General features: G+C 38.5%; 2 protein-coding genes across 7 annotated transcripts in view; one reads left to right on the forward strand and one right to left on the reverse strand.

The window, feature by feature from the left end:
* The first annotated feature begins 2623 nt into the window (after nucleotides 1-2623).
* Nucleotides 2624-7169, forward strand: LOC116384924 (uncharacterized). 2 transcript variants are annotated; one of them, XM_031850034.1, is made up of 5 exons: nucleotides 2624-2754; nucleotides 4848-4944; nucleotides 6021-6149; nucleotides 6236-6606; nucleotides 6731-7169. In XM_031850034.1, the coding sequence occupies exons 3-5, from the start codon at nucleotides 6038-6040 to the stop codon at nucleotides 6923-6925; spliced, it is 678 nt and encodes a 225-aa protein (XP_031705894.1). In that variant the 5' UTR covers nucleotides 2624-2754; nucleotides 4848-4944; nucleotides 6021-6037; the 3' UTR covers nucleotides 6926-7169. The 2 variants fall into 2 exon arrangements, with proteins under 2 accessions (XP_031705894.1, XP_031705982.1); XM_031850122.1 differs by having other exon boundaries at nucleotides 4851-4944.
* Nucleotides 7170-9014: 1845 nt separating this feature from the next.
* Nucleotides 9015-12413, reverse strand: part of nab2 (NGFI-A binding protein 2 (EGR1 binding protein 2)) — an 8042-nt gene continuing 4643 nt past the window's right edge. For all 5 annotated transcript variants that reach the window (XM_031848324.1, XM_031848235.1, XM_031848156.1 and 2 more), the window contains one exon: nucleotides 9015-11090. In XM_031848324.1, coding sequence (XP_031704184.1) covers nucleotides 10993-11090 — 98 coding nt within the window. In that variant the 3' untranslated portion in view covers nucleotides 9015-10992. The remainder of the gene's footprint in view (nucleotides 11091-12413) is intronic.

Here is a 12413-nt window from a genome sequence, read left to right on the forward strand (position 1 = left end):
TGTGTGTGTGTGTGTGTGTGTGTGTGTGTGTGTGTGTGTGTGTGTGTTTCTTATGTTGGAAACTTCTCTCTGCTCAGCCAGAGAATATGAGAATGTTACAATTATAAAACAAGATTGACAGGATGGATAGTGTTGCACTGGTGGATGACAGTTCCTGGCTGCATGCCTGGAAGTTATTCACAGCAAAGCCAACCCCCACCCCACCACCAACATGTGTGTGTGTGTGTGTGTGTGTGTGTGTGTGTGTGTGTGTGTGTGTGGAGAGGTTCAAGGTCAGAGCAAACACATGCAAACCAGCAACTAGTACAACATATATAAATGACTGTATCGACGAACAATTAACACTGCCGTAGATGAAGCCTCTTTAACTGTCATGTGTTTTGTAAAGCTGGTAGATTTATAACAATCACGAAAAGTAACACTTCTTGAACAGTTTGGACACTTTGCTTCCTCTTAAGAGCTGTGGAAGGGATAAAGCATCACACACGTCCTTGGACACTTGAGGAGCTGTTAAAAATAGGAATTAACATACAGGCTGTAACACAGTGTAAAGTCGTGTACAGTATGAGGGTCATTTATATTTGTATGATATGTTGCTGCCTATTACTGTTTTTACAAAAAATCTTTTCCTGCCTTGACTTGCAGTTCATAAAAAGCATCAGACAAGAATAAATGCTGATTAATATGCAGGTATGACTAAAAGTGTGTGAGTATATTGTCGTCCAAATGTTCAACATTTTGAGAAACACTGCTTTCCTATTGAGTTAGATAAGAAAATCAACGCAACTCTCATGATACATAGGAAGCTACAGCCAGCAGCTGATTAACTTATAGCATAAAGACTGGAAACAGCTTGACTAAAACAACTTCAGCATTTTCACATTTCAACATTTTCAGCAGCTCTTTATTTGCATTATTTGCATATAGCCTTTTCTCGTTACATTTAGCTGGTTTAATCTGTATTCAAACAGAAATGTAAAACAGAGAAGTTGTGGTTTTATAGTTTGGCAACCAGCAGAGGTTTTACATTTTCCGAAAATAGTGAACTATTCCTTTAAGCTGCCAATTAGGTCAGTCTAATTTTGTTGTATGAATCAGGTACCAATAAAATACTTTAAAGTTACTGCTGGTTGGAAGATAACTATACAAAAGGCAACAAGGGAGTAACAATTGGGTGTTTAGGATACAAGATAAATAAGTTATATTGGGAACCTATGGGGTTCTGGGAAACAAAACTGAGGTTCTGGAAAAATTGTGTTATATGAATGGAGATAGAGGGGTTATTGAAGGCAAAGTCCCCAAAAAAAGACGATATGGGTCTCAACAAGGCTATAGGGTGTACTGCAAAGTAGTTTTGGGGTAGAAAGCTAAAAGAAAAGGCAAACGAATATTGGAATAATAAGAAACGTATCAGTCATTTATGGTCAGCAACGTACTTATAAATGGGTATGCGTTGTTCCTGCTGAAAAATATCCTACAACGGTTTGTACGAATGCTGTATGAAACTAGCCGGTGTTCCTTATTAGTTCCTCATACATCGAAGATTAGCCATCCATCTGCATTCATCTAAAAAAATAAAAAAAATTTACCAGTAAGAACATTTGGCATTATCACTACAGGTCAGCATGCAGATAATATGTTTAACAACACAACAAGACGATAATAAGAAAGCAAATACTGCAAATTAGCAGCTGTTTAGCTAAAAATAAGGCAATGACACAAATGGACCCTCTTGAGGCGAAGCGACTTGACAAAGACCCGACTCAGTATCAGAGAGATGAAGGCTGCCCATACCTCACATAGAGTTACATAACCAGTTTGAAGCAAAAGGAGCTGGCGCCCCTCATCAGATCACAAGGTGCTGCTGTGAGCTCAGCTGTCAGGAGTTGCCATTGAGGGCAAAGAAACTGCTCCTCCTCCTAAGTGGATGAATAGTACTGAAGGCAGCCGCCACCTACAGGAATCTGCTGACTTAATGTTGGTCTATTTTTAAATCAATATCAGCTTCAGTCAACACATGACTGAACACCCAAAATGCCACACATGCACATACAGTGAGTACCCAAAGACCAAACATACTGTACATTTCATGAAGAGCTTACTTAACAGTGGCTCTGAGTGAATTATCTCAAGAACTATTTTCATGGATTTCCATGAAATCTGGAACATAAATCCCTTTAGAATTAATTGTAATAACTTTCCATCTACAGTGCCATCATCAGGTCAAATTATTTATTTATTTATTTTTAATACTTTGGCATAACCAAACATAATGCAAAATGAATGACTATGACCGTACCAACCATTGTGGAGAACACAGGTAATTTTGGGGGGTTTATTGACCTGGGGGGAGTTTACATTCTACAGTTTAGATTTTTGGGGGGATTTAAAACAAAAGGTAAAAATTCAGTAAAGGAAAATAAAATTTACAGAAAATAAAACTGAAGAGTTAACTGTTAAAATAAAATATACAAAATGCACATTATTATATCAAACAGACTCTTTCTGAAGGGTGCAGTCGTATTGACAGTTTAGGTGCCTGTCGATGAAAGTTTGTGCCTTTTATTTTGAAGGCAGTCAAACAGGAAGTATTGTTTTGGCAGGTTTGCTTGTGTTTGACTCGGATGAACTCGTGTTTTGAGTTGAAACGTCATCGGAGTAGAATGCGGACCTTGATCGGTCAGAGGAAGGTTTATCCTCATCGTCAGTAACTCCGTATTCACTTCCTGTTGGGAATGATCGATGACTTATAGGGTAAGTGAATTTATATGTATGATTTACAGCTGGAAAAAAAGCAGAAGGCAAAATGAATTTCGGTTTGAGTTCTGCATTTTACCAGAGCAACTGAGCAAACAAGTTAGAAGTGTGACTTTTCATTTCCACATTACAGAGACAATTACACTATGATTCATGTAAGGTCGGATAGAGGCTAGAAAGTTACTCGTTTTGAAGCTGACTGTGTATCAAAAATATATCAACAAACAAAAATAAGCAAAGGAAATTCAACACTCCCATGAGAGTTGGAAAAAAGGAAGGAAACAAAAGAGACATTTCCATACCGGCCACTCTGTGAGGCATTATGAAGAAGAAGCTGCGTGTCAGGCAGATCTCTTAGAGCAGAGATGATGGAGACATTAAATAATCTGTGTGTTGAATATGAATAGAAAAACTATAGCTGCAAATATAAACAACATCTGTCCAACAGTTGCAATTAATAACAAATGCTTACTGAAAGAAAGGTGAAAACATTTAATTAGAGAATTTTAATAAAACTAATTTCAACTGAAGACTATACGAAACTAAAGAAAGCTGCCATGTCCAACCCCCTGCACTCCAGTCAATTAGATTTTACCTTCTCAGCCTCATCGAACTGAAATCCACCACCTGCCAGGTACGTAAGTATTGGCTAAACCAAGCAAGCATCCACACCACACAGAATAGTGAACATGCCATGAATACAAGATCTCTAAATGACTTCTGACATCTCAATCAATGGGCACCCATCTGTAACAATGAGTACACCAAATACTATAAAATGTTATTTACTGCACAAACATCTTACCTTTCTTCCTACATCTTAACAGAGCCAACATCCCAGGGAGAGCAAAAATCCTATCAACCCATAAAACGACCAAAACAAACAAGCTGGTGTTATTTATACACCTTAATTAATAATGTATCAAATAAACTGAAACATTAGACTGAAGTTAATGATTAAGCAGACACTAAATCACTGTTCATTTTGGGGAACACAGCCTAGTAAAAAGGGAGAAAGGCAACCTTCAACAACAACAAGACTAATTCAGTTCTGGACGGAGTTAACTCACTTCCATGTATTCTTCTCCTCTCATCTTTGTAACTTTGTGTCAAAGAGAGATATGTTTGACTTTGTGGCAAACGTATGATGAACACATACATACATGTTTTAAAATATAACATATTCAAATTTACTCAAGTAATGTGTACATAAGCATTATTTTAACAATATTTTACTTACTTTTTACTTGAGTATTTCCAATGCATGTAACTTTACACTTTTACTCTTTATTTATATGACAACAAACTAAGATTGTGTTTACATAGCCTACAGTATAATGACATCATACAATATGCTGCGTTTGTAGAGATTAAACTACCCAAAAGTAAAAATCATTTTGCTTCACCAGAACCAACTAATACAATAAAAGGCTGCTCACACACTAATGTGTCAGAAACAATCAATGCAATACTACAATACATAATATTATGTTTTCTGGGCTCAATCTCTACATTATTAGTACTTTTACTTTAGAGTTTTGCTGCTAATACATAATTAAACTCATAAAAATGCATTGTATGCCTTTTACAATATACAATGTATCAAATAAATGATATGTTGCTGTCTAGTTTTGATGAATATCTTCGACAGAGTTTATGCCATTTCTGAATGCAGTAACTATGATAGCAAACAGGAAACGCCTTCTTAATTCTGCCCCTCTATCGTCTATCTTTGCACAGCACAAAAAAAGAGCCTTACCTTTTCCTCTTTTGAGTCTATGCTAAAAAATACATACATTTAACAGTCTAAACTTAGTGATGGCCAGGTTCGTTTTTATTGTACAGGCGTTTCACTTCCCTGTTTGCAAGAGCCACTTCCTTATGGTTAACATTTTCTAACACATTCCATTGAGCTACTGTTAGAGAATGTTAACCACGGGGGCCGACAGAGATATCATACAGTCACTGTGGCTGGTGAGGCCTCACCAGGAGAACGTGTTTCACCGTCACACATGTGTTGTTGTGGTGCTCCGTAGATACAGTATGCTTTGAGTCTGGATACTGAGACTGTTTTGATTCCTTGTCAATAGCAGAAAGCTTGTTGGAGATGGAGGAGGCTGAACACAGCTGTAAGAAATGACGAGGAGTCCTGAATTGTTGGAGCAGCGACAGATGAGCTTATAAAGGGTAATTAAGTTCACGCTGATGTACAAGACAGTGCACTTTATGTTTAAATTCACTTCATCACACAGAGCCAGAAAAAAAGAAACCAGGACCAAGGCATTGGGGTTTTAATAGGCCTCATGGGAAGATGAGTCCCGGTTGCTATTGTAAATAAGAATACATATAATTCAGAATCAAACTGCACAAACTGCTTTTTTTTTTTTAGTAAAAACACTTTTATGCAGATATTTTATGTTATTATTCAATCAATTATAATGTTTCTTTGTTTCCAACATTCCTACCAGCAGAAACACTAAATACATATCCATGTATAACCTATACATGGATATGTATTTATTCAATTTGTGGGTTCTACAATAAAAACACATGGTTGATAGTTTAAAAGCTGATTCCAGTATTTCTGTTTTAGTCCAACCAATAACTCAATAAATAAAGGCTTCAGCATTTCTCACGCAGAATTGAAAAAGCAATTAGATCTGTCAGGAAATAAAATATAAAAAAAGGACGAGCTGCTCTACGGACTTAGCTGTTGACTGAATAAATCAAATAATAAAACAAATCTACTGATTAAGGTGCAGTGTGTGTGTGTGTGTGAATTCATGACAAATTCAAAAGCATGTCTATGGCTTTTTGTGTAAGCTGGATAAAGTAATACTTCACATATAATGTGATAATGATATATTGATCAAATTAATTATGGTCCCATTATATTCAGTGTGTCACAGTCATTCCAGTGAGCCAGCATGCACAGTACCAGGGCCCTGGCCCACCTAAATGGAACAGGGCCATAATTAATGTTATTAATTACATCTGTGTTTAATTACGACATGTCAAAACAAAATGGCTTCTGTGAAAAGTGCTTATTAAGGATGGTGAATCTGGAAAATATATCCCTAGCATGGTCATTTTGAGTATGTTTGCATGCTGACGTTATATTTAGCTCAAAGCTCCACTGTACCTGAGTCAGCTGAGCTGCAGATTAGCTGTAGACTCTTAGTCTTGTTCCTCATTATGCCACCAATCTGTATACTGAGTGAGTGTATTATTTAAATTAAATTTCCCCTATTTACTGGCTGCAGATCCCTGAGCTGGTGAGATGGAGGAAGCGTACAGTGAACTGTACCAGCAGTTTCTTCGTCTGAGGTCACTTTGCCTGAAACAGGCAGCTCTGCTACATCAACTCACGACCGCTCTGCAGAAACAGCAAGGTCCACATAAAAACATTTGTAATTCCAATGCTCATAAACAAGTCAGCCATGACTTACTTAACACACCTAAAACTCTCTCTCTGCAGGTGCCACTGTTCCTAATGGAGAGCTGAGTGATATGATGTCCATCCCCACCCAGTGTACCCAAGAAATCCCTGTATTTTTCCATGAAAGGCCTCATCCGCTGACAGCCACGGCACGCAACCCTGCAGCACAGCGTGGCGTCGTTCGCCTCTCTCCAAACGTGGGGACATTTTCTGATCTCCTCCCTGAAGACATGACTAAGCTCTGTGTGGATGTGCCTCGTCATGGAAAGGAAGACAGGATGTTGGAGCAAATGGTTACACCCCTGTTAAGCTGTGACTTCACGATGTGGCAAGGAGCCTCTTCCAGTGTCTCAAATCATCCGGGGCGAGCAGATCATCACAGTAGAGACAGGACAAAGCACACAGTGGGGGTAGGTGTCTTAAATGGACTAAAGTCCCAGCTGTGGTGGCGAGGGGACCTCAAATCTGTCCTTGGATTTTTACCATATTCTTCCTCAAAAAAACTCAATGTCTTGTCCTCTCTGTTTGTGTCAGATGCCTGCGATGCCTGCGATGCCTGCGAGAGACAGTACCTCCCTGCCTAGAGATTTGCTGACTCCATCTGACGGGTTACTGATGTCAGACGTGGTGCTACAGTCTCACGTTTGTGAGTTCTGCCAGGCGGTTTTCCCCGGAGACACAGCCACCAGGGGAGAGTTCCTACGCCATCTTTACACCCACGTCACCTAAACTAAGCTGATCATTCTTCACCTCCTGACCTTTGAGTTGTGTCTTCATATGATACAGCATTGGAAATTGACCTGCTCATCATATGGTTTAGCCATTTTCTAGATGAATTGTGCAGAGTCTGATGCTAGCATCTGTTTCTTTCTCTGAGATGGGAAGGGAAGAGTGGAAAACTTGTAAAAGCATTGAGATATTTTATTTATAAAGGCTCAGTTCACCCAAATAAAAAAAAGAAACGCATACAGCTACTTACTATATCTAGCCATGATTTTATTTGTCCAGGGTTTGACATATCCATCCACACACCCTACTGTATCAGTTTGTATAAGAACTATTAATTCCGTAGAAAGTAAAATGAACCTAACCCAATCCACACTGCGGCAAATTAAGCCATAACCATCTGCATGACCAGATATTCTTTTCCTTGAGCTAACTGTTTAAGCTACTTCATTCATTACATGTAGCTCACAGAGAGAACTCCTACGATAGCATGAATTATTATCATTCCCCACTCTGTTATAGTTTCAACTTGCAACCACTACGTATAGACACACTGCTCTACAATATGAGAACAATACATGTGTTTGAAGATTGCTTGTAACTAACAATATAAAAAGCATCTACAGAGGAATCAATTATGAAATAAATTACAATTTTGTAATTTGTGGAATAGTTGGCCTTTCTACCTTTCAATCTGAAACCCTAATGTCATTGTAGTTCCTAGACCAAAAGAAAATATTTTGGGCAGCAAAGTCATTTTTTTTCTTATTGTGCGTTATTGATTAGTTAATAAGATGGCCAACAATGACAGTTATGGACAGTGAGACACAATGTTGTGTTTATGATCTTAAGTAACTGTTTGAAAAGATAATTATAAAGCTAATTATTAAAACTGAAATAGCTAACTTTCCATGTGTTGTCACCATCAATTTATAGCACAAGTGGTGGGTTATTAAATGGGTTCAGTATACAATGACATTATATTTTAACATTTTTATTTAGCTCTGTAGGTTTTGGTTTTGGGAGAGAGTTGTTCATGTTTACTAATATTTCTTGACTGTCTTAGACCACAGGAATAACTTGTAGGAATTTTGAAAATGGGTATATTTCCCCTCCAAATGGACTCCGCAGACACTCTTAGCTTTGGGAAATATCCTGATAAACATTTGCATGCACTGGAGACATGCTCATCTAGATTAACCAAAAAAAAAATACCACATTTGAATGCAGATATGCACAGACTTCTTAATCCCATTAACAGTCTTCCTGGTGCTTTTTATATGTCTGCTGTCAGGCATTTAACTGATCAGCTGTGTGCTGCTCAGCTCTGTGTTACTGAGGAAAACATGGGCTCAAAATAGAATGGACTCAAATATTTACCTCCCTATTAGTGGTGCTGACAGCGGATTGACGATGACAGCACCCTTCATCTGCTGCCACATTGACTGTTGCTCTCACAATTACAGTAAAGAAAACCAACATGGATAATATGCTCTTGTGTCATCAAAAAGGTAAAGAGAACTTTTCATATAAACATCACTTTGAACATCTGATCAGATTAAATTGGTCCTGTAATGGGGGAGGGGAAATTGAATATGACTCTACAGTAAAGCCAGCAGTGCTTTCTGCTAGCATGTTAATGTTTACTAGTTTAGCGGGTTAGCTTATAACAGTTGCTGATTAGTAATGAACACATCGTTTAACTGAAGCTGATGGTGATATATCAGCTTGGCAGGAATTTGGCCATAAACCAAAGTGTTAGAAACTAAAATTCTGACCTGATGGTGGTGCTGATCATCCTCTGGAGACCAAAAAACCCTCCACCTATCTTCATGACACTCCTTCTTCTAGTCTAAACAAAAATGTTGTCCTCATGGTGGCGCAAGACAAAAAGTGTATCACTGGACTCAGTAGGATTCATCCTATGAGGATCATGAATAATTACACAATTTGATGGAAATCCATCAAAGAATTGTTGAGTTATTTTAGTCTGGCCCAAAATGGTGGATGGACCGACCAATCAATAGACGCTGCTATTCCGAGAAAGAAGCAAAGCTTAACTATAACATTTGATTTTGTGTTACACATAAAGTAAAACAGTGAACATTTGTGGTTTTGACATCATACAACAGCTTGAGGTTGTTTGATGTTTTTATTGTAACTTGTCCGTCTGAAAATCAAGTGAGGAAGGGTGTGTGTGGGTGTGTGTGTGTGTGTGAGCGCCAATGACATCGCTGGTACAGGTGAGTCATGCCGGCTTCGAGGCTGATCAGTGCAGAGCGTGAGTGCAACAAACCAGACGACAGCAGAGGTGTTGCTGCCTATGTGACGCAGTTCCTGCAGCCTCTTCCACACATCAGAACTGCCAAGAAAAAAATCATTCTTTGTGGAAAACAATGCAACACACTTTAAGCATTAAAATAACATTTATTGAAATGTAACAAAATAAATTATCTGTTTTGCAACATAATCAACTGAGGAGGTTACTAATGAGACAGGCAGGTGTAACTGCTGCACAGCAGGCTACCTCACTGACACACTGTGATTAAGTGTACACAAATCCTTTTTTAGCCATTATCAACACAAGCCTTGTCGTTACATGAAGTCTGAATACATTGTAACAATTTTAAACGGACAAATAGGCGGATGGATCTTGCAGGAGCTGCTGTATCAAGAGTCAAGCACCATGAGGTTTATTTTTGTAAACCTCTGCGTGTTGTTTTTTTTCATGTCTAAAGCTTAATAAAGAAAAATTAGTCACCCTAATTTACGAAAAGTCTTAAAGGACAATAGAGGGAAACTGACATACGGTTCATAATATCTTAGACCACAGAAATCATCCCAACAACACACTGCCATATGTTTCCGCTACACCTACATAAAATCGCATTAAAAATCTACAATAATCACCACATTTTCTGAAAATGCTGTGTTAAATATTAGTTTTGAATGCAGTCTCCTCACAGGCTTTACAGTGGCACCTTTTGGGAGCAACATTAAAGTAAAGATGAGAGCCGTTGATGACAAGCATCCTCCCTGCTGACGGGCCCTGGAGCAAGACCCTGTAGCTGACACTGAAGCCTGATGTGCAGACAGAGGCAACTGAGAGGTTAACTGTCGACTGGAAATCAAAAAGCATCAGTGTTCTTATCTCATGCCACCCAGTTTAGATTTAGGTGTACTGAGTACATTTTCACATAATTAAAGATAATGAAAAGCCTAAAGTATCGTCTCTTACAAAACAGTATTTCAGCTGCTTGTGCAAGATATTACAGAAAGATGTGAGGGAGATGATGATGAAGACCTGCGGCTTTATATCTCATAACCCTCAGCACTGCATTTTCAAAACTCATGGGCGATTAGACGATGCAGCAAAAGGATGAAAGGCCTCTGAACCCGACCGCGGTTTGATTGTACGCTCTGGGAAATCTAGATCAGCATGTGCCATTCAGTAATCCATCGATGTGGATATTTATCTCCATCTTTAAATTTTAAAGTGTACACTGACTTCAAAAAACAGAACATCCATTTGTTTCCTGAGGGTGAGGAGCTGCTGAGAGTGTTAGGAAACGTTTTTTAGATTGTGAGTTGCTGAAAACGTACATAAAAGTCTTCCAATGAAACCAAGTTTCCTTGACATAACTACAGTATGTCACTGGAGTAAGTTGTCAATTTTTAAGTTGCAGTGCCCCCTGCTGTGTTGAGCGCATCTGAAACAGGTGGCCCTGTCAAAACAAGGAACTATAAATAAACTTTTTTTTATCTTTTCCTGATACAATCAGTACATTATTCCACTATCAGCTAAATTCTGCAGGATATCTAATCCATATATGAAGAAAGAAAATAAACAAAAAGTGTCTACCCTCAAACATTTACTGAATGTAAAGTCCAAAGAGAACATTTCTGATGTCAGTGTTTAGGAGTCACTGCAGGTTTATGAGATCAGTGGCTGGTAAATTTGGATAATCACTGTATTGATGGAAAAGAGTCTTCTCCTCATCAATAGCAGCCAGTATAGCAGACTGTGAGTGGAGTTCAGTGGCAGGCCTGAGGATAAAAGATGAGCGTTTTCATTTCCCCCGGTGATTAGAGTCGTCTTTGGTGATGCAAGGGCTGCTGCTCCTGTATGCTGTTATCAAGCTCCGCCTCTCCATTTTACTGTCATGGTCTGTGGAGAGAGGTAAAGTTTACAATGAGACCTGACACGAAAATTTAATTTGGAGTCACTTAAAGAACAAATCCTAGTTAAGAGAACCAATGGAAAGTATACAAAGAGCTCTAAAAGCGATTCCAGCCGGAAGCAAGTGGCATTAAGGTCATGAATGGATCTACTTTGTCTGTAACATCTACTGTAGAACTACTGTGTGCTGGGTCAATCAACTGGGAAATGAAAGAACAATAAAATATATCTAGCTTTATGAGTTTTTGCATCAAATAGTTTTGTTAAACGCTGTGAATGCAAGATGAACAGCACTGACAGTTTTTATAACACTGATGTACAGGATAAATATAAGTGAAGAGGCACAGTAATCAAGATGCAACCAGTGTTTTAAGACCTTTGAACAACAAGTTGGGGAATTCAGCGAGAAACTCTCCCACGTTCAGTGAAGTCATTAAGGTTTATATGACCAACCCAAGCTGACTAACAAAAAGTCTCCAGTATCACGAGTTTGATTCGTCTTCGGCTGGTGATAAGTGATGCAGTCAACAAATCAAATGAACGAGATGCGTAAATAAATCAAACAGAAGTTGGTGTTCATTGTGTATTCATCTTAAAACAACTACCTCTGATGTGCATAATTAGCTTGCAAGAGAAGTAGTACATGTAAATAGCACTTAAAGTATTTCACAAGTCAAAGATTATTGATTTATTGACTATTCATTTCTTTATTTGCTCGTTAAGAAACCTCCATGTGTACATGTGCTTTAACAGCAAGCAGTAATATAATAACTTATGAGGAATGTAATTTGTGATCACACAAAGTAGCACATATTAATATTAAATTAATACATTTAATAGCACATATTCAGTAGCAACCATGGAAAAAATGTGTTTTAAATGGTTAAATGATGAGAAAGGATATCCTGACGATATGACGGAGAACAAGTTGTGGCAGAAAACAGTGACGTTGACAGGAAGTGAGAAATAGTTCTGATTAACAAGGAATGAGGAAATGTGGATGAGTGAGAGATAAAAACCAAGACAAAGTGAGGGAGATCGACGTCAGAGATGAAACATATGTCATTTTTTTGTTGTTTTCACAGTCCTTTTGGTAGAGGGAGAAGAAGTATAAAAAAGACTGTGCCATTTCCCTGCCCACAGCTTTTATTTTTGTACACTGTCGCTTGGTGAGTCAATGCAACGCCCCTCCAATTACCTCCCACTCCTTCGCCCCCACGCCCATCCATCCCGCCCTTCAGCCCACGCACCTAACACATTCTGACGTCAGTCGCTGCCGAGAGGAGGGGGGGGTCCGATTCTGCCGCCCAC

Source organism: Anarrhichthys ocellatus, unplaced genomic scaffold (genome assembly GCF_004355925.1).
Source record: "Anarrhichthys ocellatus isolate YVR2014 unplaced genomic scaffold, GSC_Weel_1.0 scaffold1, whole genome shotgun sequence".
NCBI lineage: Eukaryota > Metazoa > Chordata > Actinopteri > Perciformes > Anarhichadidae > Anarrhichthys > Anarrhichthys ocellatus.

Excerpts from the sequence above, each read along its gene's own strand:
- LOC116384924 (XM_031850034.1), top strand. The coding sequence starts at position 6,038 with ATGGAGGAAGCGTACAGTGAACTGTACCAGCAGTTTCTTCGTCTGAGG. Across the intron at positions 6,150-6,235 it reads CGCTCTGCAGAAACAGCAAG|GTGCCACTGTTCCTAATGGA; the intron begins GTCCACATAAAA and ends CTCTCTCTGCAG. Across the intron at positions 6,607-6,730 it reads GGACAAAGCACACAGTGGGG|ATGCCTGCGATGCCTGCGAT; the intron begins GTAGGTGTCTTA and ends TGTTTGTGTCAG.